Source organism: Myotis nattereri (genome assembly GCF_964212035.1).
Source record: "Myotis nattereri genome assembly, chromosome: 3".
In the NCBI taxonomy this organism is placed as follows: Eukaryota; Metazoa; Chordata; class Mammalia; order Chiroptera; family Vespertilionidae; genus Myotis; species Myotis nattereri.
Window position 1 is genome coordinate 199859752 of NC_138077.1, and position 25250 is coordinate 199885001.

At 46.8% G+C, this 25250-nt stretch overlaps 2 protein-coding genes and 1 pseudogene across 5 annotated transcripts; all 3 read left to right on the plus strand.

The window, feature by feature from the left end:
- Positions 1-1733: 1733 nt before the first annotated feature.
- On the plus strand, positions 1734-9156 carry GPATCH3 (G-patch domain containing 3). Its single transcript, XM_081087086.1, has 7 exons — positions 1734-2164; positions 3756-4180; positions 6485-6659; positions 6996-7055; positions 7613-7734; positions 7857-7984; positions 8430-9156. Exons 1-7 carry the CDS (start codon positions 1738-1740, stop codon positions 8644-8646), a joined length of 1554 nt encoding a protein of 517 aa, XP_080943212.1. The 5' UTR covers positions 1734-1737; the 3' UTR covers positions 8647-9156.
- GPN2 (GPN-loop GTPase 2) lies at positions 9123-25250 on the plus strand. Of its 3 annotated transcripts, none has more exons than XM_081087088.1 (5): positions 9123-9968; positions 10530-10686; positions 14070-14230; positions 15968-16098; positions 20974-21763. In XM_081087088.1, exons 1-5 carry the CDS (start codon positions 9558-9560, stop codon positions 21044-21046), a joined length of 933 nt encoding a protein of 310 aa, XP_080943214.1. In that variant the 5' UTR covers positions 9123-9557; the 3' UTR covers positions 21047-21763. The 3 variants fall into 3 exon arrangements, with proteins under 3 accessions (XP_080943214.1, XP_080943213.1, XP_080943215.1); XM_081087087.1 differs by lacking the exon at positions 20974-21763 and adding an exon at positions 23919-25250 and having other exon boundaries at positions 9367-9968; XM_081087089.1 differs by having other exon boundaries at positions 9413-9746.
- LOC308516231 (ubiquitin-like protein 5) lies at positions 10625-12137 on the plus strand (annotated as a pseudogene). The gene is made up of 2 exons (XR_013997341.1): positions 10625-10686; positions 11714-12137. The product of XR_013997341.1 is annotated as a ubiquitin-like protein 5 (transcript).

The following is a 25250-nucleotide window of genomic DNA, read 5'->3' on the forward strand; positions in this document are numbered from 1 at the left end:
GAAAGGGATTATTGCAATAGAAAAAGGGAAGCTTTTGCAATGGGAGAACACTCTGATCATAAGATCTACACGTGTTTCAAGGGTTAGGCAAAAAAGTTATTCTTTCATAGGGAGGAGTAAACAAGGCTAGAAAGAACTGGGTGTGAGGATGTGGTATGACCTTAAGTGGCATGATGGGTCAGTAGATCAGAGAATGTTTACCCTGAAGCCAGACTATTCTCTGGAGGGGCTGGTTAAGGAGGGGTTGTTTGCTGGCTCAAGCTGAGGAGGGTCTGGGGGGTCACAAAGTTCAGGGACCTGGGGGAAGGAGCAAAGCTTAACCATAGCTCAGTTAACAAGCCTTTTTAAAAATTATTTATTTATATTTTTCCACTGATCTTTTAGAGAGAGTGGAAGAGAGAAAGAAAGACAGAAATATCAATGTGAGAGAAATGCATCCTGCACCAGCCCCCATCAGGGCCAAGGGCCGGTTGGAGCCTGCAATCAAGGTAAGTGCCGTTGACCAGAATGGAACCGGGGACCCTTTGGTCTGTAGACCCACACTCTATCCACTGAGCCAAACTGGCTAGGGCCTTAACAAGCCTTTTGTTGTGATTGATCAGTGAGGTCAAACAGTCCATCTAAGTGTTTATGAGGTGAGAATTGGAATTTGGACTCTCTATTGCAGCGGTTCTCAACCTGTGAGTCGCGACCCTTTGGGGTCGAACGACCCTTTCACAGGGGTCGCCTAAATACATCCTGCATATCAGATATTTACATTACGATTCATAACAGTAGCAAAATTACAGTTATGAAGTAGCAACGAAAATAATTTTATGGTTGGGGGTCACCACAACATGAGGAACTGTATTAAAGGGTCGCGGCATTAGGAAGGTTGAGAACCACTGCTCTATTGTCATAGGTAAACAAGGGGGCGCCCATAAGTTTTATCTGTCATAGAAGGGTGTTTCTTTGCAGTAACCTATGTTTCAGAACACAGAAGGGTGGGAGGGGTTTCATAACCCTCCCTATTTTCCAGGATCACAGGGTTGGTAAAGTGAAACAACATCAGGATATCTCCTGATAAACATAAGCAAGAATTTCTTTAAAGTATATACTTATAAGTGGAATTGCTGGATCAAAAGATATGTGTAACTTCACTTTTACAGGGCAATGCCAAATTGTTTTCAAAGTGGTTGTACCAGTTCATACTTCCACCAACAGTGTATGGTATCTCCACGTGCTCCACATTATCACCAACACGTAAGGATTAAAATATTTTTTGCCAGCCTGGTGGATATGACGTGGGTCTTATTGCCTTTCCTTGATTAATGAGATTGAACACTTCGGACCACTTTTCAACTGGATTATCTTTTCTTACTGATTTGTGTAGGTCCATTAATATGTCTTGGAAGATAAATGGATGAACGACCTTAAAGTCTCTGAAATAAATGAGATTGAGTTTGGAAGATTCCCCAACAACTAAAAATCCTGAAAACTACGCCTCCCACAGGCTTCTAATTTGATTCTCAAGAGTTTATGAAAATCACCTCACTTCTCAGGTGATTTCCCCCATCATCGTCGGCTTCTCTCTGCAGAAAAAGGACCCGAACAACTTATCCGGCGCCTCTCCAGTTCCAGGTTCCACCTCCACAGCCTCGGCAGCCTGATCAGGATCACACACTTGTGACATGGACCCCTGCGTCACTCGTGGCGTTCTCGCGAGACTTGGTTCCGTGGCTCACGTGACAGTCCAAGATGGCGGTGCCCGGCGAGGCGGAAGAAGATGCAGCCGTTTACTTAATAGTGAGTGGCATCCCCTCGGAGTTGCGCTCGGCCCAGCTGCGGAGCTACTTCAGCCAGTTCCGGGAGCAGAGCGACTGCGGCTTCCTTTGCTTCCATTACCGGCACCGTCCTGAGCGGGCCCCTCCGCAGGCTACTCCCGCATCTGCCCTAACTCCTGCCGGACAGAGTGTTGCGCAGGCTTCAGTCACCGACGGCCGCACGCGGGACTCTGTCCCCGTCCAGACCCGCACCTGCTGCTGTGTCGTCTCCGTTCGAGGGTCCGCTCAAGCCCAGAAGTTTCTTCGCATGTATTCCGGCCGCCAGTGGCTAGATTCTCAGGGGACTTGGTTGCCCAGTCGTTGTTTCATCCGCAAACTTCGGCTACCTACTGAGGCAGCAGGTACGGCTGGGAAAGATAAATAGACAGGACCTGGAACCAGGCACGTTTCTCTCTCTTTAAATATATTTTTATTGATTTCAGAGAGGAAGGAAGAGGGAGAGAGAGATAGAAACATCAATGATGAGAGAGAATCATTGATCGGCTGCCTCCTGCAAGCCCCCCTTTCTCTATGCAGCGGTTCTCAACCTGTGGGTCGCCACCCCTTTGGCGGTTGAACGACCCTTTCACAGGGGTCGCCTAAGACCATCCTGCATATCAGATATTTACATTATGATTCATAACAGTAGCAACATTACAGTTATGAAGTAGCAACGAAAATAATTTTATGATTGGGTCACAACATGAGGAACTGTATTTAAAGGGCCAGAAGGTTGAGAAACACTGGGGGGTTGCTTTTCAACTGACACAGAAGGATAAAAAGAAAGTCAGGTTTCTAATCCTCTTATTATCTTTATCTCGCTCTCCTCCTGCTCCCCACCCGTCCTCTATTAGCAAGACACAAATGAAGAGACAGTTTCTTTTCTCAGGACAGCTCCTATTTTCATTGGAAATCACTTTAATGGGGAACAGGAAACAGTGCGGAACCTTTTAATTCATTCAACAAACCTAGCTTATATTGTTAGGCCTCGTGTTCCTCTAGCTCAGTGGTTCTCAACCTTGGCTGCACATTAGAATCACCTGGGAATCAAAGAAACAGAATTTCTGGAGGATGAGGCCCAGAAATCAGGATTTTAAAAAGATTCCCAGGTGATTCTAATGTGCAGCCAAGGTTGAGAGCCACTGCTCTAGCTGGTAGGCAGAGAATTGGACACATTCTTGTGCACACAGTCCAGAGAGTTGTAAAAAGCTAATTGTCAGAGATGCCATTCTCATTGTTAATATTTACTGAGCATTTCCTGTGTACTTCCTATGCACTATTCTAAGCCTTTCATTTTTTTTTTTTATTCCTCACAACAATACTATAAGGTAGGATCTATTGTTACTCGTGTTTTATAGGTGAGGAAACTGAGGGGTGCAGAAGTTATGTTGCTTGCCTAAGGTTACAGAGCTAGTAAGTGGCAGAATCACAATACAAACCCAAGCGTTGTACTTCAGAGCCTATGCTGTTTGTCACCAAGTGCTATGAGAAGATAGAGGAGGGAGAAACCGATTTCTGATAGGGATCAGGCTTTTCCTCTGGATCTTGGAAAGATAACAAGTTTGTGGGGAAGAATGGTGTTCAAAGTAAATGGTATTTGAAAAGACACAGACAGAGGGGTGAAAGCTCATGAGACTTTCAGGGCATGTTAAATTGTTTCATGTGCTGGAGCACATGATATGAAGGTGTGCAGGGGCTGACGGTTGGTGGTAGTTGAGGATCAAAAGATCAACAGGAACCAGGTCTGGAAGAAATGTGTGCTCAGCTGAAGTGATGAGAAATGGCATGAAATTACTAGTTGGTTCTGGTCAGGGAATGGAGGAAGGGATTCTGGAATTGTGAAAGGGAGGAACAACATTGGACTAAAGGATTTAAACCTTTGACCGACTTCTGGCTCAAGTGTTGCTGGAGGCTTCTAGGTTTCAAGAGCCATTCTTCTCTCTGCTTCCCAAGGTTTGGGCTCCTTTCCCTTCAAGACCCGGAAGGAACTGCAGAGTCGGAAGGCTAAGAGTGAAGCCTTCACTCTCGCTGACCTGAGGCAACTGCCAGAGCTGAACCCACCAGTGCTCATGCCCAATGGGAATGTGGGGACACCCCTGCAGGTCTTTTTGGAGTTGATCCGGGCCTGCCGCCTGCCCCCTCGCATCATCACCCAGCTGCAGCTCCAGTTCCCCAAGACAGGCTCCTCCCGACGCTACGGCAATGTACCATTCAGGTATGAGGATTCAGAGACTGTGGAGCAGGAAGAGCTTGTGTACACGGCTGAGGGTGAGGAAATACCCCAGGGAACCTGCCTGACAGACGTACCAGCCAGCCTCTGTGGAGGCCCCGAGGAAGAAGGGGAAAAGGAGGAGGAAGAAGAATCACACTCAGATGATGTGAGTACAATGAGCCACCCTTCCTTGCTGGCAGCTTAGAGAGGCCAAGGCATTAAGAATACCACTCTCGCCCTGACTGGTTTGGCTCAGTGGCTAGAGCGTCGGCCTGTAGACTGAAGAGTCCCAGGTTCGATTCCGGTCAGGGGCATGTGCCTTGGTTGCAGGCACGTCCCCTGGGGGGGTTGTGCCAGAGGCAGCTGATGGATGTTTCTCTCTCATGGATGTTTTTGACTCTCTATCCTTCTCCCTTCCTCTCTGTGGAAAATCAATAAAATATATATTTAAAAAAAAAAAAAGAATACCACTCTCACCCAGTGGGTGTAGCTAAGTGGTTGAACATCAACCTATGAACCGGGAGGTCAAGGTTCGATTTCCGATCAGGGTATATGCCTGGGTTGCAGGCTCCATCCCCACCCAGTAGGGGTTGTACAATAGGCAGTCGATTGATGATTCTCTCTCATCATTAATGTTTCTACCCCTCTCTCCTTTCCTCTCTGAAATCAGTTTAAAAAATAATAACTCACCCATGTCCCTAAAGCTCCAAGCAGAGTTGCTAACACATCTGGACCACATCCTTGTGTGGTACTGTCTTGACTTTTCTCCAGCACCTGTTCTGCAGCAGTGATTCCTGAGGTCTCTTGAAATTTAACCCAGACAGGGGCTCCCAAGATTTCAAACCATGAGTTATCATTCCAGAAGTCCAGTCAAGCAATTGTAAACATATTAGCCACACACACTGGCCCACAGCAGTCTCACTGGTCTCTGAACTCAGTTTTAATTGGTACCCCCTGTTGAGGTCTTTATACATGATTAGAGGCTCAGTGCACAACATTCGTGCCCTGGGGAGCGGGTCTCTCAGCCCAGCCTGTGCCCTCTCGCAGTCCGGGACCCCTCAGGGGATGTCCACAGACCTAAGCTGGTAGTCAGACATCCCCCAAGGGGTCCTTAGCACTGCTGGGGAGGTGGGAGAGGCTCCTGCCACCGCTGCTGCTGCTGCTGCTGCGCTCACCTGCCATGAGCCCAGCTTCTGGCTGCACGGCGCTCCCCCTGTGGGAGAGCACACTGACCACCAGGGGGCAGCTCCTGGGTTGAGCATCTGCCCTCTGGTGGTTAGTGCGCATCATAGCGTCCACTGTTCCATCAATTTGCATGTTAGCCTTTTATTATATAGGATATCACAAAGAAAGAAGGGACAAGAAGTAATACCTACTGTCTACTGTGTGTCAGGCCCTTCACATAACTTAGCTCCTTTAATCACCCCAACAACCCTGTGAGGTAAGTACCACTATCCCCAATCTACAGATGAGAAAACTTGGGTTCATGGGAGTAAAGTGATTTGCCCAAAATACACCAAGAGAGTGGCAGAGCCAGCATTCAAACCCAGCTCACCACACCATACAGCCTTTTCAGATGCTGTCTCTCTCTTTTCAGGGAGGTTTAAGGCTTTTTGAAGGCAGGAAATGGTCTTAGACTATCTTTGGAACCCTATGATAGTCACTATGTTTACAATTGCTTGACTGGACTTCTGGAATGATAAGATAACTCATGGTTTGAAATCTTGGGAGCCCCTGTCTGAGTTAAATTTCAAGAGACCTCAGGAATCACTGCTGCAGAACAGGTGCTGGAGAAAAGTCAAGGCAGTACCACACAAGGATGTGGTCCAGATGTGTTAGCAACTCTGCTTGGAGCTTTAGGGACATGGGTGAGTTATTATTTTTTAAACTGATTTCAGAGAGGAAAGGAGAGAGGGGTAGAAACATTAATGATGAGAGAGAATCATCAATTGGCTGCCTATTGTACAACCCCTACTGGGTGGGGATGGAGCCTGCAACCCAGGCATATACCCTGATCGGAAATCGAACCTTGACCTCCCGGTTCATAGGTTGATGCTCAACCACTTAGCTACACCCACTGGGTGAGAGTGGTGTTCTTTTTTTTTTTTTAAATATATACTCAGGCCAGCTCCATGTAGGCTGTAGAACTTGAGGGATGAGGAGGATTTTACCAAGTAAAGAGAACGTGGTGAGAGAGAAGAGCAGATATTTCAGGCAGGGGGAACAGTATGACCAAAAACACAGAAATAAGAGTGAATCAGGTTTGTCAGAGGAAAGAGCCATGTTGAGAAACGGATGGAGAGATGTGTTGGTCAAGACCTCAAGGGCCTAATATGTGTTGCATCTTGGAAAGATTTGGAGGAATGATGCTGAGGGCCCATCTCATGGGCCTCCTGTACCTTGAGCTGCCCTCCTTGTGGGCATAAGGTCAGGAAGCTAAACAGGCATGTCACCTCTCCCCTTTTTCCAGGACGATGACCGTTGTGAGGAGTGGGAACGGCATGAAGCGCTGCATGAGGATGTGACTAGGCAGGAGCGTACCACTGAGCGGCTCTTTGAGGAGGAGATTGAGCTCAAGTGGGAGAAGGGCGGCTCTGGCCTGGTGTTCTACACAGATGCTCAGTTCTGGCAGGAGGAAGAAGGAGGTAATGCTGGCACCAGACAAGGGCGGGAGTGTTCCCTGTTGCATTTGCTCTGGGCTTTATGTTCCTCAGGGCATAAAGAGTGACAGTGGGCCCAATAAAAGGCTAGGAAAGTAGCTAACCTTGACTGTATATAAGACCAGTCATCCTTTTTAGGGGTGGGGGGATCAGTGGAGTGGAAAGTGCCCTCCCACAATTCTGAATGCCCCTCCCAGACGAGAGATTTAAAACTACTATCAAAAGCCCCAAGTTCTAGAACATATGTCTAAGTCTAGATTTAACTCTCAACAGAACTGAGAGTCCTTAAGCTCACTCTGTTTGATGCTCTTATACCTGCAGACTTTGATGAACAGACAGCCGATGACTGGGATGTGGACATGAGCGTGTACTACGACAGAGGTACTGGGCCAGGGGTTTTGTTACTGGGACGTGAAACTGGTGGTCTTGCAGTGACACTTTATCAGACCTGCTTAGCAAAGGCTAAGACAAAACATCAGTTCCTTGGGGTAGCTCACTGAGATGGTTCCTCTCAAGATATCTCTAGTTGAGTGCCTTAAGTGCTGGTTGTAGGCAGAGCCTTTTTCTTTCTTTGTGAAGCAAGGACAAGTAGGGATAGCCCTTAGGGAACTCTGCTTCTGGTGGGCAGACCCTGGAATTGTGGGCATTGGTAGCTCATGCTCTGGTGAAGAATTTAGATTCTGGAGTCAAAAATGACCTGGGTAGGGAGAGGAGGGGAAGACCTGGGCTCTATCTGTCTCTGTTGGCTCTATGACTTTTCTGCACCATAATTTTCTCATTTGTAAGACTGGAGAACCATGGTTCCTATTCTTGGTAAGCTCCCAGTCTAATGAGAAAGAATTATAAGGTAATAAAATCATCATAAAGATGAATATGTAAATCTTGTGAGGTCTTAGACACCTGGTTTCCCTCCTGCAAACTGGGCTCTGCTTCCTCAGATGGTGGAGACAAGGATGCCCGAGACTCTGTCCAAATGCGCCTGGAACGGAGACGCCGTGATGGCCAGGAGGACGGCTCCGTGACTGAATGCCAGGTGGGCACCTTTGAGCGCCACACCAAGGTGAGGATTATGCCCAATCCATTGACCTCTCTTTTCCTTCTCTACCCCACCCTTTCTCTTCCGCCCTGCCTCTGCCCTCCATAAGAGCTCTGTCTCTTGAGTCTTTTCCCTTCCCTCCGCAGGGCATTGGGCGGAAGGTGATGGAGCGACAGGGCTGGGCTGAAGGCCAGGGCCTGGGCAGCCAGTGCTCAGGGGTGCCTGAGGCCCTGGATAATGATGGCCAGCACCCCAGATGTAAGCGTGGACTGGGGTGAGTATGACAGGGATTTCCCTGGGGGTCCAAGCTAACCTTTCAGCTGTACCCTGGTTCCCCCTTTCCTCTGGCTTTGGGGTGGCTTTGAGATTCCTAGAGAGTAAACTTTAAAGTAGAGTTAGAAGGAAAAAATAGGTCTGGATCTCCTGGTGGGGTCATTATTCCCAATCTGACGAGTTTGGACTTGATGATTGCCTTTGGGGAGTGACTGTAAGTTACGGAGTGGTGACAGTTGTTCTAAACTTTGTGCACTATTTAAAATGAAAGCATTGAGGCCCCTGGTTACTGGAACTGTCAATGAACGAATAAAGCAAAAGTCCAGATTTAAAGGCTCTGTCTTGGGGACAAACCAGATATGCAGTAGGTATTTCCCTGTCCTTTCCCAACCCCCTTAACTGGGGTTTGAGAGCAGCCCTCTCACCGAGAGCCCTTTTTAATCCAGGTACCACGGAGAGAAGCTACAGCCATTTGGGCAACTGAAGAGGCCCCGAAGAACTGGTTTGGGACTCATCTCCACCATCTATGATGAACCCCTGCCCCAGGACCAAGGGGAGTTGCTGCTCCGACGCCAGCCACCCACCAGCATGAAGTTTCGGACAGATATGACCTTTGTGAGGGGTTCCAGCTCTGCCTTTGACAGCTTCTCAGAGCCTGAGTGACGAGTTCAGGGACTTCCTTCGTCAGGATCTCTCGTTACTGCCCTGGCCTTTTCTCCCACCGAAGCAGGAAGAAGTCTGGGAGCAGCAACTTGCCGCGCTCCTTCACGGTGCTTTGTTCTGAACTTGCCTTCTGGCTCTCTACCTCAGGGGCATTTTTTCAAAAAAGCCCCCTATCCTCCCTTTTGATATTAGGACTTAATGACCGCTCTTCGTTGATCTCCTAATCCTGGTCCGTTTGGGCTTGCCCCTGTCACCTCCCCCAGTACCTTGAAAAGCTGGATTGACTGAGGTTATCAACACAGCCTGCTTTGGGTGGTGTCACCTTCAAGGTCAGAAAGAATGAGAAAGGGACCTGGAAGAGAAGAGGATTTGTGGTGCTCGGAAGAGCCGGTCTTGGGGCGGGCCTTCCACTGCCTCTCCCCCTGACCAGCTGGGACTAGACGGCAGAGAATCCGCGGGAGGTGGTCCGGACCTGCGATCGAATGGTAGAATAAAGAAGTTTATGACCGGATTTCTTTCTCTTCTAATTTGGGCCTAGAGGAAGGTTGGGTAAATCCCGAAAAAGTTTCCTTGCCCCATACCCCAACCCATCTCCTCGCTGCTGGTGAAATGCTGCGCGCCGCCACGACCTTTGGCGCTAAGCTGTGTCGTCACCGTGAGGGCGGGACTTCCTCTCCGGGACCCTGTCATTTCCGACGTCTTCCGGAAGTTGCTGGTGCGCTCAGTACCGGGCTGTTCACTCCGCGTTGCCCGGCTTCCTGCTGGTCCACCGTAGGCAACTCCGGGGCACCGGCACCGCGCCACCCCCCGAAGAGCACGTTGGGGATCCCGACGCCCTCTTGTCTCTGGCGCGTCGCCCGCCTTGTTTCCCCGCCGAGCTTTCCTGCTGCGCACGGGGCCGAGTGCCACCCATGGCGGGGGCCGCTCGGACGCCGGCCTTTGGACAGGCTGTGATCGGCCCGCCGGGCTCGGGAAAGACCACATACTGCCTGGGCATGAGCGAGTTCCTGCGCGCGATGGGCCGGCGCGTGGCGGTAGTGAACTTGGACCCGGCCAACGAGGGGCTGCCGTACGAGTGCGCCGTGGACGTGAGCGAGCTGGTGGGTTTGAGCGACGTGATGGACTCCCTGCGGCTGGGGCCCAACGGCGGCCTGCTGTACTGCATGGAGTACCTGGAGGCCAATCTGGACTGGCTGCGCGCCAAGCTTGACCCCCTCCGCGGCCATTACTTCCTCTTCGACTGCCCAGGCCAAGTGGAGCTCTGCACCCACCATGGCTCCTTGCGCAGCATCTTCTCCCAGATGGCCCAGTGGGACCTCAGGGTGCGTCTTGGGTCGGGCCGGCCCATTTTGCAGATAAGGAACTAAGACAGGGAGGGCATGCCACACACAGCGAGGCAAGGGCAGAGTTGCTTTGGACTATAACTGGTATAATTTCGAATTCTGGCTCTGCCACTGACTCACTGTGTGATCCTGGGCAAGTCAGTTTATCTTTCTGAATCTCAGTTTTCTCATCTGTAAATGGATGTGTTAGCACCCAATTTGGGGTTATTAGAAATATGGAAGGAGTTACGTGGAAAACAGCATGGCAATTGTTGTTGTGAGTTGGGGGCAAAAGTAAGTGAAAGATTGGAGTCAGATGTAGTGGGAATTGAACCAGTTGCCCACTGGGAGGCTCAGCCCAAGGCATCTTCTAAGAAAAATGCCCATGTCTCCTGGGAGAAGGGAATGAGTGCGGCATTAGAATGAAACAGAAGGAAAAGACTAATGGGGAGACTGGCACTCTGTCCTCAGGCACCCCTAATCTGATGGCAGAGAGATATAGGCCCTGATGTTCCCTGCTTCCTCAGGCCAGTCTCATCCTGTCTCTCCCTCCCCTCCCAGCTGACTGCTGTCCACCTGGTAGATTCTCACTACTGCACAGACCCCGCCAAGTTCATTTCAGTACTGTGTACCTCCCTGGCCACCATGCTGCACGTCGAGCTGCCCCATGTCAACCTCCTCTCCAAGATGGACCTCATTGAGCACTATGGGAAGCTAGGTAAGTGATCCTGTCTGGGCCAGGCAAGGTGTAGGCCAGTGGCTGGGCTGGAGTGAAGCAGAGATCTCAGGTGAAGGAAGTTTCCTCCAGGGACCATGCGTGGCCTGGTGATCATAGCCACAGTCAGGTGCTGACCCCTACCCATTTATTTTGTTCCATTTACTGTTCTGAGTTTTGGGGGACAAGAAAACTATAGATGGTAATGTGTATTATGAAGGAATTAAAACAAAATGATGGGACAGTGAGTGGTGGGGAGTGAGCAGTGCCATCTGAGCTGAGAACTGAATGGTGAGGAGCCAGCTAAGGGCGAACTGTTCCAAGCAGAGGGACTAGTAGTGAGTAAAGGCCCTCAGGTAGCAAAGAGTTTTTTGTTTCCAAGGAAGGTGGGGGCAGGGTAGCTGAGACAGTGTTTAGGGGAAGGGTGGTAGGAAATGAGGACAGAGAGGTTGGCAGGGACCAAAACTTGTACTATTTAAACACAGAGGCAAGTCATTGATGAATATTAAGCAAGGGAATAACACGAACTGAAAAGGTCGTCCTGGCTGCTTTGTGAATGAATTGAAAGGGGCAAGAATGAAAACAGCTCCTTTTGTATTTTGTAGCAGCCCAAGCAGTGTGCCGGAAGCCGGTCCACCCTTGCTGCTTGACACAGTCGCTGCAGGGAAGAAACATCTGCATAGCTTATGTTTCAAGGGACCTGGCGTATATGGCATATGTTTGCTCCCCCTCTTAACGCTATGTGTTTTAAATAGGACCACCTCCCCGAGAAAGGTTGTTTCCCAGGTGAGGATTTTTCCCTGGAGTTAGGGAGGGAATAAAACCCCTTAACTAAGTGCCAGGTGGGTAATTAATCACTTTAACTACAAACAATCATGCTTAAGCTACATAATCTTTACTTAGGATAATCTCCTTCAGTTACTCCCTTGTAGCTTAATAGAACAATAGAGTAACCTTGGAGTGGAGATAAGAAACGCCCTAACCTTTGGAATAGAATTGGTAGGATTAAAATCAACTGGTATACATACAGATGTAACAAGACAATAAAGACAGAACTTGGATCGATCAACGAGGTGGCGTCAGCTGGTTCGAGGCGATTCGAGTATGATAGTGGTGGTTTGCAACGACAGTCTGGGGAAGAAGGCGAGTGAAGTGCAACACCGATGACACCATCGGGGACCTGAAGAAGCTGATCCCCGTCCAGACGGGGACCCGTTGGAATAAGATTGTGCTGAAGAAGTGGTACACGATCTTTAAGGACCACGTTTCTCTGAGCGACTATGAAATCCATGATGGGATGAACCTGGAGCTTTATTACCAATAAAGCAGAACTCTTTCCTCATGCCCAGTTCCCCCGCCCCTCTCCTCCCGCTCTCAGCCCCAGCACTGGTATGGATGCTTGTTTTTAAAAAGTCATGTTAATAAAAACGTAGAACAGGAAAAAAAAAAAAAAAGACAGAACTTGGCTGGAGATCCTGGAGAGAGAACCTCGCTTTGATGATCAACTGAACGCTGCCTCCGTGTCCTTCCTTCTTCGCTGACTCTGTCCACACCTATGGGAACCCCTGGACCTGCTGGGGATGGACCCCAACAGCAGTGGTGGTGGGAATGGAGAAAATGAGATTCAAAACTTGCTCAAGAAATAGGATTTGGCCCTAACCGGTTTGGCTCAATGAACAGAGCATCGGCCTGCGGACTGAAGGGTCCCAGGTTCGATTCCGGTCAAGGGCATGTACCTTGGTTGCGGGCGCATACCCAGTGGGGAGTGTGCAGGAGGCAGCTGATCGAGGTTTCTAGCTCTCTATTCCTCTCCCTTCCTCTCTGTAAGAAATCAATAAAACATATTAAAAAAAAAAAAAAGAAATAGGATTTGTTTGTGCATTGGACCTGGAGACAGAGAAATTAAGAATGACACTCAGGTTTCTGACTGAGCCAGTGTACAAATGAGGGTGCCATTTGTCAAGGTGGAGAAGATTGAGGGAAAAGCAGGCTGCTGAGGCAGGGGAGTTGAATAAGGACCCTATGGCCAGCATTTCTTTCCTGCAATATTAGTGCTCTGCTGAGCTGGGGCATCAGTTCCCTAAATAGCATCTCTAGCCACAAAGAAGAACAGCTGAAGTGAGCAGTAAGGGAAGTCATTGGGAGAGTGATTGTAAGGGCCTTGTCCAGCGAAGGCAGGACATGGAGGGATGTCAGCACTTCCTGGTCAGAGTCCTGGTCCATCTCTTGGCAAGCCCAGAAGCCCCATTTTACCGATGTGCAAATTTGTAGTCATCCAAAGCTTCTCACCCCCTTCACAGCCCCCACCAGGTGGAGGAAACAGCTACATGGTGGTCTTTAACCTTCCTAGCGCTGACTCTTGATAGGCATCCTCACAAAAGGCTGGTTAGCAGATCAGATGAGGCCATTGAGGCCTTACATCAGGGGTCCTCAAACTACGGCCCGAGGGCCACATGCAAATACAAATATTGTATTTGTTCCCGTTTTGTTTTTTTACTTCAAAATAAGATATGTGCAGTGTGCATAGGAATTTGTTCATAGTTTTTTTTAACTATAGTCTGGCCCTCCAACGGTCTGAGGGACAGTGAACTGGCCCCCTGTTTAAAAAGTTTGAGGACCCCTGCCTTACATGAATCACACAGCTAGTATGTTAGCTGAGGTGAAATCTAAACCCAAGTGTACCTGGCTCCAGTTTATTAATTCTCATTGAGAAACCTACCTGTCAAGCAACCCAAGAAGTTTGTTGGAATGCTCAGGACGTTCTTCCTTGTAGTGGTGTCAGTTTCTGATTAGAGCTGATTAGAGCATGGAAGTCAGAGCACACAAGTGAGTGGATCAATCTCTGACAGCCTGTTTCCTTGGCTCACCTGCCGAGTAGCCCAACCACTTGAGTTTTCCAGGCTGAAATGGGCAGTGCAAGCCCATTTTACTTCTCTTAATGGGAAGTTTGTAGACATAGAACTGAGTCAGAAACCCCAGAGTCATCTAGTTTGGTTTGCTCATTTTACATTAAGAAGGAACTGGCCCAGAAAGGGAAAGAGATTTACCCAAACGCCACCCTGCTAAAGTCCTTACAGTGTGTGCTGGGTCCTGGGGGTACTACCTGACTCTGAGCTTCATGAAGGCGGCACCAAGCACTGTACCTGGTACATGTTCGGTATCATTATTTGCTACCACTGATCAAGCACTTCTTTGTACCAGGCACAAGGTTCATAGCATTTAATTCTCATAGCAGCCCCATGAGGTGGGTATCTGTCCATAGAGCTAGTAAATGACGGAACCAGCCAGTGAGAGAATGAAGGCAGAGGAAGGAAGAAAAAATAATGGTTTCTGTCCTTGGGGCTTTAGCCTGATGCCACCTGTTCCTGACTGGTTTCTCTCCTTAGCCTTCAACCTGGACTACTACACAGAGGTCCTGGACCTCTCCTACTTGCTTGACCACCTGGCTTCTGACCCTTTCTTCCGCCACTATCGTCAGCTCAATGAGAAATTGGTGCAGCTCATTGAAGACTACAGCCTGGTCTCCTTCATTCCTCTCAACATCCAGGTACCGTGGACTAAGAGGCCTATTCCCTTGACTATAGGCTCTGACAGTGCCTTGGACCTCTCCACGCCAAGAGTACAGGAGGCTTTGAGGGCTCAAACAGTGGTCTTTGTCCTAGGTCATGCTATCTTTCGGTCCCCTTGGTTTTGGTACCAGGGGCTCTGATGGGCAGGATTCCAGTAAAGAGGTTTAGCCTTATCTATTCTGTGTTGCTGGGTCCTCTCCACATGTTCCCTGAAGGTCACCAGCAAGGAACTTGATCACGGTCAGGGGTAAGTCTCTCAGGCTCCTTCAAGATGAGCAACTGCTTATTGGCTTTGCAAAGTAGTACCCAGTCCCTGTGCCTCTCACCTTCACCCTGCAGAGATAACCTGGGAGACTCCCGTGCCTGTTTGAGTCCTTTCTGCAGTACGTGGACTTGAGCGAACTTGTCTCTTCCCTTTTTAATGCCACACTCTTCTCTAAAAATGAGGTTAAACCTATGATATTAATCCTACCACTTACTGCAGGTTTTCTTTTTTTTAAAATATATTTTTATTGATTTCAGAGAGGAAAGGAGAGAAACATCAATGATGAGAGAGAATCATTGATTGGCTGTCTTGTGCACACTCCACACTGGGATCGAGCCCGAAACCCAGGCCTATGCCCTTGACCAGAATCGAACCCGGGACCCTACAGTCCACAGGCCAATGATATATCCACTGAGCCAAACCGGCTAGGGTAGTTTTGTTTTTTTAAATAATTTTCTTTTTTTCTTTTCTTTTTATTGATTTCAGAGAGAAAGGGAGAGGGAGAGAGAGATAGAAACATCAATGATGAGAGAGAATAATTGATCAGCTGCCTCCTGCATGCCCCCCACTGGGGATCAAGTGGCAACCTGGGCATGTGCCCTTGACCGGAATCGAACCTGGGACCCTTCAGTCTGCAGGCCGACGCTCTATCCACTGAGCCAAACCGGCGAGGGCCAGGTTTTCTAAACTAGGCATTGTGGTAAGAACTGTAATACCTTGTTGTTATTAATCCTCACCCAAGGATATTTTTTCCATTGATTTTTAGAGAGAGTGTATGGGAGGGAGGGGGAGACAGAGAGAAACATCAGTATAAGAGAGACATATCAATTATTTGTCTCCCGCACACCCTCTAACCGGGGTCAGGGATCAAACATGCAACACAGGTATGTGCTCTTGACCCAAAATCGAACCTGTGACCCTTCAGTGCGAGGGCTGACTCTCTAACGAGAAACACCGGCCAGGGCTTTAATGCATTATTTTGATCTTTCCTCCCTATCATGTGATGTATGAATGGTTCTTATTACTTTTCTGTGGATGAATAAATAGGTTACATGCATTTTTATTTGGTGCCTACTGCTAGCTAAGTACTGTGCCAGGCACTGGGAATACCTCAACGTTGCAGATCAGTCGAGTAGGGGAGGCAGATGAGTTAATAACTTGTAGTAGTTAGACGGTAGGATCAGAGCTACAATAGGAATAAATCCAGGGGACTATTGTTGTGCATAGAAGAGCTTACCTATTCTAAATTAGGCGGGGCGATGGTCAGAAAAATGGGATGTAGCCAGGCCTCTGGGAACAGGTAGAACTACTTCAGGCCAATGAAGCTGCATATACAGAGACTTCATGAGGCAAGATTGAGGTGGGGGTTGGGGGCTGCAAGCAGTTTGGTACGACTTCAATTCCACACCCCTGTTTCAGTCTCAGAGCTGTTTCTCTCTTCCCTGCCCAGGACAAGGAGAGTGTCCAGCGAGTCCTGCAGGCTGTGGATAAAGCCAATGGCTACTGCTTCGGGGTCCAAGAGCAGCGAAGCCTGGAGGCCATGATGTCTGCTGCAATGGGAGCTGACTTCCATTTCTCCTCGTATCCTTGCTCGATAGCCTCTTAGCCACAGCCAATGGGGATGGAGGGTGGGGTAGTGTGTGGGACTCAGGAATAGCTACTTATACCTTTGTAGATGTCTGATTCATTTTGACCAATTGGGTTCCCTGGTGACTGTCTTTCATGTTCAAAGGCTGGCCCCTTAGACAGCTTCAGGGTTGGTTGTACCTTAGGACAAGGGAAGATACTAATCAGAAGGAACAAAAATACAGAGACCCAGGAATGAAAGGGCATTGGTTTTGAGAGAGTTAAAGGGTTCAGTTTGCCCGGTGTCTTGAGTGTGAAGGGGAAAGGAGGGGGTGCAGGCTGGCAATGGGGGTGCTTCAGTGCCCTGCTAAGGAATGTGGGCAAGCAGCAGGACCAGCATAGTGGTGTTGCTCATGGGCTCATGGGCAAGCAGCAGGACCAGCATAGTGGTGTTGCTCAGAGTGTGGCATGAACAAATGTACATTCTTGAAAAGCCCCTCCAAGTGTGGGAAATGCATTTAAGGGATGTGATGGGGGGCAAGAGAGTGTTTACAGTTTCTAGAAGAGAAGAGATGAAACAGTAGTGAGAATAGAAGTGTGTGAATTGGAAAAATATTAAGGTGATAGATGGTTATAAGGTAGAGGTAGAGCAGAATTCAGACTGCCGGTTTCTGGCTTAGATAGTGGTATGGGTGGTTGTGCTAGTTACTGAGGTAAGAAAAGAAAGAGGAAGGTTTGTCAGTTTGTCATGGAGATGGAAGGGATGGGAGCTAGCAGATGTGCCATGCTTGAGGGGGATCTGGGACAGTCAGCTGTCTGGGAGGCAGCTAGACCTTCAAAACTGGACCAGTGGGGGTAGAGCTGAGGTCATGTGTAGGTGTCTCTCATGTCACAGAGGCTGCATGTGAGGTAGGACAGGCTTTCTAGGCTGGTTTTAGAGATTGGGCATTTACACTGCTGGAGACAAGGCAGGGGTGGGGGGGGGCGGTGCACTCCAGAGTCCTTGTGTAGGGAGGAAAATAGTTCCATCCAACACTTACTGATCTGTGTCAGGCCCTTTCACACATGGGAAACAAAGTTCACAGGGAAGTAGACTAGTTACAGATGATGGCACTAGAGTGTGCAATAAGTACCTGAAGAAAGTATAAGGACCTGCCTTACACAACTGGCTGCTTATGGCAAATTCAACGGCATGTACTCAGCAAAAAAGGGGAGGGGTACTTTCAATAGAGCTGTGATATTTTGCACAATGTACATGACTTTATGCAGTCACATTCTACTCATAAAACCATGTACACCAAGCATGTCAAACTCAAAAGGCTAATACGGGCCAAATAAACAAGGTTTAAGTTTATGTGGCCACAAGAAAAGCAGCTTTAATCTTCATAGAAACATAGGTTTATTTCAGTAGAAACATGCTGAATACAAAGGGCTGAAATAAATGAGTAATTATTAACATAAAATAATAGAACATTTTAATAAAAATTAATATTTTTTTCTTTTTTTTCTTTTTTTAAATTAAATCTTTATTGTTCAAATTATTACATTTTTTCCTCTTTTTCCCCCCCATAACTCCCCTCCTCCCAGTTCCCGCCCCACCCTCCGCCCTCACTCCCCACCCACTGTCCTCATCCATAGGTGCACGATTTTTGTCCAGTCTCTTCCCGCATCTCCCACACCCCTTTCCCCCACAAGAATAGTCAGTCCATTACCTTTCTATGTCCCTGATTCTATTATGATCACCAGATTATTTATTCACTTGATTCTTAGATTCACTTGTTGATAGATGCATGTTTGTTGTTCATGATTTGTATCTTTACCTTTTTCTTCTTCTTCCTCTTCTTAAAGGATACCTTTCAGCATTTCATATAATACTGGTTTGGTGGTGATGAACTCCTTTAGCTTTTCCTTATCTGTGAAGCTCTTTATCTGACCTTCAGTTCTGAATGATAGCTTTGCTGGATAAAGTAATCTTGGTTGTAGGTTCTTGGTATTCATCACTTTGAATATTTCTTGCCATTCCCTTCTGGCCTGCAAAGTTTCTGTTGAGAAATCAGCTGACAGTCGTATGGGTATTCCCTTGTAGGTAACTGAGTTTCTTTCTCTTGCCGCTCTTAAGATTCTCTCTTTGTCTTTTGCTCTTGGCATTTTAATTATGATGTGTCTTGGTGTGGTCCTCTTTGGGTTCCTTTTGTTTGGGGTTCTCTGCGCTTCCTGGACCTGTAAGTCTATTTCTTTCACCAGGTGGGGGAAGTTTTCTGTCATTATTTCTTCAAATAGGTTTTCAATATCTTGCTCTCTCTCATCTTCTGGCACCCCTATAATTCTGATGTTGGTACGCTTGAAGCTGTCCCAGAGGCTCCTTACACTATCTTCGTATTTTCGAATTCTTTTTTTATTTTGCTTTTCCAGTTGGGTGTTTTTTGCTTCTTCGCATTTCGAATCTTTGCCTTGATTCTTGCGCTCCTCTGGTCTGCTGTTGGGTGTCTGTATAATATTCTTTATTTCAGTCCGTGTATGCTTAATTTCTAGTTGGTTCTTTATCACAACATCGAGGGTCTCCTTAGATTTCTTGTAGATCTCATTAAGTTTATCGGCAGTTTCTGAGTATTTCACTTCAGCACTGCGCCTCCTCTGAGTCTGGGTATGATATTCTCTTTCCTCCTAGTTGTAGAATTTCCACTCAGCCAGCCTTCCTGTGTTTCTGGATGATGTCCGTTCCGTCTTTAGATGTATTTTTGAATTGGTTGTTCGAGGCAGCAATCTCCGGCGTTAACCTATGCCGCCATCTTGGTTTCTCCCAATATTTTTTTCTTGATCATTAACTTACCAGACACTGAATAACTGCACAAATTAATAAGTATAATGCAAATAAACCTATTTTCCTTGCTCTCCTAAAGCGAAATATTTCCTGTTGCGCACACCAAACAAGTCAGTACAGGACTAATGACGTGGCAATCGGCTGCTAAAATATTCGCTGCTGGTATTAGTGGAGAGAAATGGTGCACCTGCACTTAAGGCACATAAGGGAAGTGAATGCAACACAATTATAGTAATCAGTCATTAGCAAACGTTGTAGTTTGTTATTAATAATTATGTATAACAGGATATTGTAAAAATTAAGTTACGAAGTTTTTATTAAAATGTTTCTTACATACCGTTATGTTGGCTGGGCTGCAAAAATACTCGTGAGCCTCATGCAGCCAATGGGCTGCAAGTTTGATATGCTTGATGTATACTGTATTTAATAAGTGATTTAAGGAATTTTAAGGTTTTTTTTGTTATTGTTCTGATTCCCTGAATTGTTTTCGTGTTTAATTTTTCAGTTACAGTTTACTTTCAATATTATTTTGTATTGGTTTCAGGTGTACAGCCTAGTGATTAGATAATTATATACTTTACAAAGGAATTTTAAAGGCATTTCTCACCAGATACATTTATGCTGCTTTTAGATTCTACCCCCCTCTACCATCCCAATTTTCTTAAGGTTCAACTTTATTCTTTGTATTAGGCAATTCAGGATTAGTATAAAGATGGGAAAGTCAGCTCTACTGAAGAGTGAGTTGGTAAAGAAAGCTTCAAAGTGGTAGTGACATTTGATTTGCATCATCTCAAAGTGAGGGTTAGCCAAGTTGATTAAGAGGAAAAGGGAATTCAAGGCAAAGAGAACAGTGTACACAAAGGCATAGGAGTTTAAGATTGAGACATGTCTTGTGGGGTTTGCAAGTAGAATGGTGACTTGTGGGCAGGACAGGACTTCTGGCTGTGGAGCAGTGATAGTGCTAGGAGGTAGGCAGGAGAACTCCGGGTTCATGTGCCCTGCTCAGGAATGTATGCTTCAGGCCAGAGATAAGGCAGGTTTGATATTCCAAGTCAAGCAGATGATCCTCAGGACTGACTTGCACAGGAACAAGGCATTACCTCCTGAGGAAAAGTGAAGGGAAGTGTGCACAGGTTCAGAGTCAGTTTGTGTCGGCTTGAGATGGATTTGATGGATGGATCCATGAGATGGTAAAGAAGGTCTAACCTGAACATCATTTGGTGGGCTACATACTCCATTTGCAGGATGTTATTTAATTTTTATTCAATCCCCTTTTATAGATGAAGCAGTTGGAGCTCTGAGAATGATGACCCCAATGTCCCTCACTCAGCTTGTGTTAGAAGAACCGTTCAAATCTCGGTGTCCCTGGTTGTAGAATCTCAGTTGCTGACACTGGAGTCATTTAGTAGAGCAGCCATGGTGGCCAACATGGTCAACCCCTATCTCCCACTCAGACCCCAGACCCCAACCTCAGGCCAGCCAGTCTCACAGGGTTGCATCAGCAGTGTCATGGTCTTTGTCTTCGTGAATCTGATTTGTGTCCTTACTGTTGTCCCAGAGAGGTAGAAGGCACCCTATGGCCCAAGCAGAAATTTTTTTGTTTTCTTTGTGCTCACTTGCGTTCTCTCCTTTGGCAGGAGAGAAGTCACAAACATTTCTTAAGCACCTACTGTCTGCCAGGTGCCATGCTAAGCACTCTATTCATTGTCTCATTTGATCCTCATAACAACTCTTGGTTTACAGATGAGAAAAAGGACACAGCAAAATCAGGATTTAAATCCCCATGGCCTGGCGCTGAGTGTGTGTCATAACAACAGAGTTGAAGGGTTAGCATTCTGGTCTTTTGATCCTTAGCAATGCGGGGAAGAGGAGCATTTGAGTCTTGTTGCTTTGATAGGCTTCTCAGACCCAATTGGTCCCTGTTGCCTGAAGCTATAATTATGAGGAAGGGAGAAGGATGGAAGTACTCTGCCAGACATGGTTGGAAGGCGGGCATCAGTAGAGGTCAGATCCTGCCCAGACCAGTTTCCCACCCTTGCCCATGCTATGATCCTTGACATATCTCTCAGCACCCTGGGAATCCAGGAGAAGTACCTGGCACCCTCAGACCAGTCAGTGGAACAAGAAGCCATGGATCTGTAACAACAGGCTGGGCTCTGGAGAACAAGACATAACCCAGCACTGGAGAAAGCTGTAGCCCCAGCTCAGCAGGCTGTAGACCCAAGAACAGTCCTCCCAGCCAGAGCTGGAAGGCTGATGAAGAGGCACCCAGCCCTGCAAAGGACTTCTGGCCAAAAGTCAGACGTGCTGCAAGCAGAGCACCCACCACACCCTTGGTGCTCATGAGCTCTGGGCACTGCCACCAGGAATTCAGCACTGGCCCCTCTCAAACTATTGTGGAATGTGAATACAAGAGTTTATTTTCTCCAACATGTTGTGACTTTCAAACTTACTTCAACCTTCCAGGGAGCTGGGGTAGAATGAGTGAATGTCACCTTCCCTCAGAAGAGTTCTATTTCTTCATCTGAGGCAATATTTCCCCAAAGAACAGGATAATACCGGAGGTTTAACACTTATTCTCCAATGATGCACTTAGGTTAATCTCCAGTTCTAACTGATTCTGATGCTTGAGGTTTACAGGGGATACTTCTTAGCTAGATCTCAATGTTTCTTTTTCATTATTCATTTTGCATTTTTATTCTATTTTTGGCAAGTGCTAGCTAGTTTCCATTTATAGTAGTGATTAAAAGTTTACTTTAAAATGAAATTATTTATACAAAATGCATTGTTTAAAGAAAAATATTAAGTATATAATATGGCATGAGGGGCATGGCAAAAATTAAGGTGGTTTAAAGTTGGAAATACTGGTGATTGCTTTCTTTGCTCTTCTTGTAACTGGTTGGGTGCAATTTATATTGGAAACCAATAGGTGGCACCCCAGGTCTAGTTTTGCAGTTGTAGCTTGCAGCACAAGAGGGACAGATGGCTGTTGTACCGGAAATCTTATTTGCAGATACTTGGTCCTGTTAACACACCATGAAGGGCTTGACATTTTACAAAGTGCCTTCATACACATGGTCCTCATGTGGTTCACACAGCAACTTCTAGAGATACAAACAAGATTGGGACTATTACTAAGCCCCACTTTACATAAAGGAAACAGATGAGTTTGAACTTCAGTCAGCCTAGCTCTCTCATAGTTCACTTTGCTGACTTCTTAATTGCGGACACTAATGGTGAAACATTATGGCCTGTATCCCACAGGATTTGAGGCCAGTTGGAAGAAAGAATTTAGACACCTGTAGAGTATTACTGAGTCACAAATCAAGGGGAAGATAGGTCACTGGTGGTTTGGGTGGTTGAGGAAGATCTATTCAGAAGTAGCCTTGAGATGGCAATGACAGCTCTACTTTCCAGCTTTGACGGCCAGAGCAGAGTGAAGGGCTCTGAGGAGGCTCCTGTGGCTGGAACAATATGAAAGGAGCCAACCTCCGCTCCCACGCCTAGCCTTATAGGGGATAATGATTGGGTGCTGCTTCCCCAGACTCTTTCATCTGCAGAGTTCAAAGCACCTCATTCCTATTAATACCCTGCACAGTAGGTAGAGAGTATCAACAAAGCAAGCCAGGGAAACTGAGGCCAGGAGTCACAGCCTGCGGCTGGCTGTGAGTCACCTATGGGGCCTGGAGCCCAGGAATCCCGATGCCCTGGCCACTGGACAAATCCCTCATCAGAGAGTGAGGATGGATGCTGTGTTTTTTAAAATAGTACCAATAGCTGTGGTCTTGGGTTGTTTTTCTTTCTTTTTTCTAAAATATATTTTATTGATTTTTTACAGAGAGGAAGGGAGAGGGATAGAGAGTTAGAAACATTGATGAGAGAGAACCCTCGATCAGCTGCCTCCTGCACACCCCCCACTGGGGATGTGCTCGCAACCAAGGTACATGCCCTTGACCGGAATCGAACCTGGGACCCTTGAGTCTGCAGGCTGATGCTCTATCCACTGAGCCAAACCGGTTAGGGCTGTTTTTCTTTTTTAATACATTTTTATTGATTTCAGAAAGGAAGGAAGAGAGAGAAACATCAATGAGAGAATCATTGATCGGCTGCCTCCCACACACCCCAACTGGGGATCGAGTGTGCAACCTGGGCATGTGCCCCTGACCAGAATCGAACCCAGGACCTTTCAGTCCACAGGTCAACACTCTATCCATTGTGCCAAACCAGCCAGGGCTGGTCATGGGTTTTGATGCTTACTCCATCATGGAGGCCACAGCTATCACCAAAACAAACTAGTTGGAGAGAGGTGTCATTAGAACTTTATGGGCTCGTATCCAAGCACCCTGAGCATTTATTCTCTGCAGTCATGGAGTAGACGTGGGTGGAATAATCGAAAACTTTATTTTCAGGCATTGGTATGACAGCAAGGGTGTTTTCTCTGATGTTGCTCTCTCCAGCTCCCACTGATAGCAGAATGATTTTCATGTTGGGGAGGGATAGCACAGTGCCAAAAGGACTGTGGGCTCCAGGTGAGGTCTGTTCATCATGAAATGTATAGGGTAAGAGAAAAACTGTCCTCCAGTATGGGATAGGGCAACTGTCCTTAAGATTTCTTTTTTTAAAATTTAATTTCCTGATAAAAATAGCAAAGTGAAAAACTTGGAAAATAAAATTAGGCTCATAATCCCATAACAGACATAAAAATATAATCTATAATAAATTTTATATTGAAATGTATATTTTATTTTATTTTTCTATACATACAGAGGGATAGTTACAGCATTTATGTAAGATATATTATTGCTTTGTAACCTGCCTTTTTTAGTTGATACTATTTAATATAATTAAAAATATGAAGACCTTTTAATGTTTACATGATAATATTCTGTGGTATGGCTACAATATTGTTTACTTACTCAAATTCCCATGGTTAGCCTATAAGTCGTCACCAATTTTTGCTATTGTAAATAGTGCTGTCTGAATCTTTAACTTTTTTTTTTAATTGATCTTAAAGTGGGAAAGAGAAACATAGATGTGAAAGAAATGCATGGATTGGTGGCTTCCCGCATACGCCTGGACCAGGGATCAAACTTGCAATCTAGGTATATGCCCTGACCAGCAATCGAGCCCACTGGACCTTCTGGTACACTGGACGACACTCCAACCAACTGAGCCACACTGTCTAGGGCTGAGTCTTTGACTTTTAACTTATGATAAAATCCTAGAAATGAAAAAGCTGATGTTTTCCAGGTTCTGGATTCATTTTGCCTTCCAGAAAAGTGCCACTTTACATCTCACAGACACTTCCTCAAAATGCCTCTCTCTCCTTCTAAGGTACCTTAGAAGGGATCTTCTTGATCATCTCTGCTTATCACCGACATTAGGATAAATGCATTTCCTGGCTCTGAATTAGAGCTCCAACAATTGGGAGATAGCATTTGGAACTTATCAGAGACCACAGTTAATTGCAAAGGCTTCTAGACCAAAGAGGCTTAGGAGTGAGGGTGACGCCCTTGAGTCCCACAGAGCTAAAGCACAGCCAGTCTGCTCTCCACTGTTTCTGAATCAGGAAAAAGCTCCCCTCCAGTCGGCTGAGTTAGGAAGCCTGATCCCAGTAGGGGGTGGGGGAAGGTTGATCTTGGAGAGTCTCTGTCCTTTCTCAAGGCTCCTGAGAAGGGAAGGGGAGTGACTTCAGACCCATCCCAGCATTACCAAGGCCCACCCGGTTTTTGAAAGTAGTGGGGAGGCCCAACTGCCCCAGACGTCTGGAAGGAAACTCTCCAGCAAGCTGAGTACCCCCTTCCTGCCCCTCCCCTTTTCTTGCCCCTGTGCATTGAGCCTTTCCCAGCCTGATCTGGGCTGCCCACTCCGACTTCCTATCCCCTGAAGAAGGCAGAGTCCCAAATTAGCACATATCTCAATGGCATTGGGCCTACCGAGACCAGGGGAAGTCAAGTCTCATTTACAACGGACTGTCCTTCATTTCCTGCCAGGAAGCCCCAGAAGTGCAGGTGTCCAGGGAGCTTAAGACTGAGGAGCTGTGAAGGGATGGGCTGGGGACTTGGAGCCCAACTAAGATGAAAAAGAAAGATGAATATTGATAAAAATGTGCTGAACTAAAATACAGAGCAAAGCTGGAAATTTCTTTCCTCATCCAAAACCCTGAAGCAATGGTGGAGGAGGGAGATGAAAGGCCCCTTCAATCTATCCCAAATGAACGCAAAATCTCAAGAAGTGTGCTTTCTGTGCAAATACAGCTTTCTTCACAGATAGGAGCCCTCTTCCTGTATATTCATCCTGGAACCTGCACATTGCTCTGTGGAATCAAATAAACTGCACAGAAGGG

What these genes read in the sequence shown, in the direction of transcription:
- GPATCH3 (XM_081087086.1), top strand. Translation starts at nt 1,738, where the DNA reads ATGGCGGTGCCCGGCGAGGCGGAAGAAGATGCAGCCGTTTACTTAATA. An exon ending in AAGAATCACACTCAGATGAT is followed by an intron (nt 4,181 to 6,484) that starts GTGAGTACAATG and finishes CCCTTTTTCCAG; the next exon opens with GACGATGACCGTTGTGAGGA. An exon ending in AGATGTAAGCGTGGACTGGG is followed by an intron (nt 7,985 to 8,429) that starts GTGAGTATGACA and finishes TTTTTAATCCAG; the next exon opens with GTACCACGGAGAGAAGCTAC.
- GPN2 (XM_081087087.1), top strand. Translation starts at nt 9,558, where the DNA reads ATGGCGGGGGCCGCTCGGACGCCGGCCTTTGGACAGGCTGTGATCGGC. An exon ending in TCATTCCTCTCAACATCCAG is followed by an intron (nt 14,231 to 15,967) that starts GTACCGTGGACT and finishes TTCCCTGCCCAG; the next exon opens with GACAAGGAGAGTGTCCAGCG. An exon ending in GCTGACTTCCATTTCTCCTC is followed by an intron (nt 16,099 to 23,918) that starts GTATCCTTGCTC and finishes TTGATCTTAAAG; the next exon opens with TGGGAAAGAGAAACATAGAT.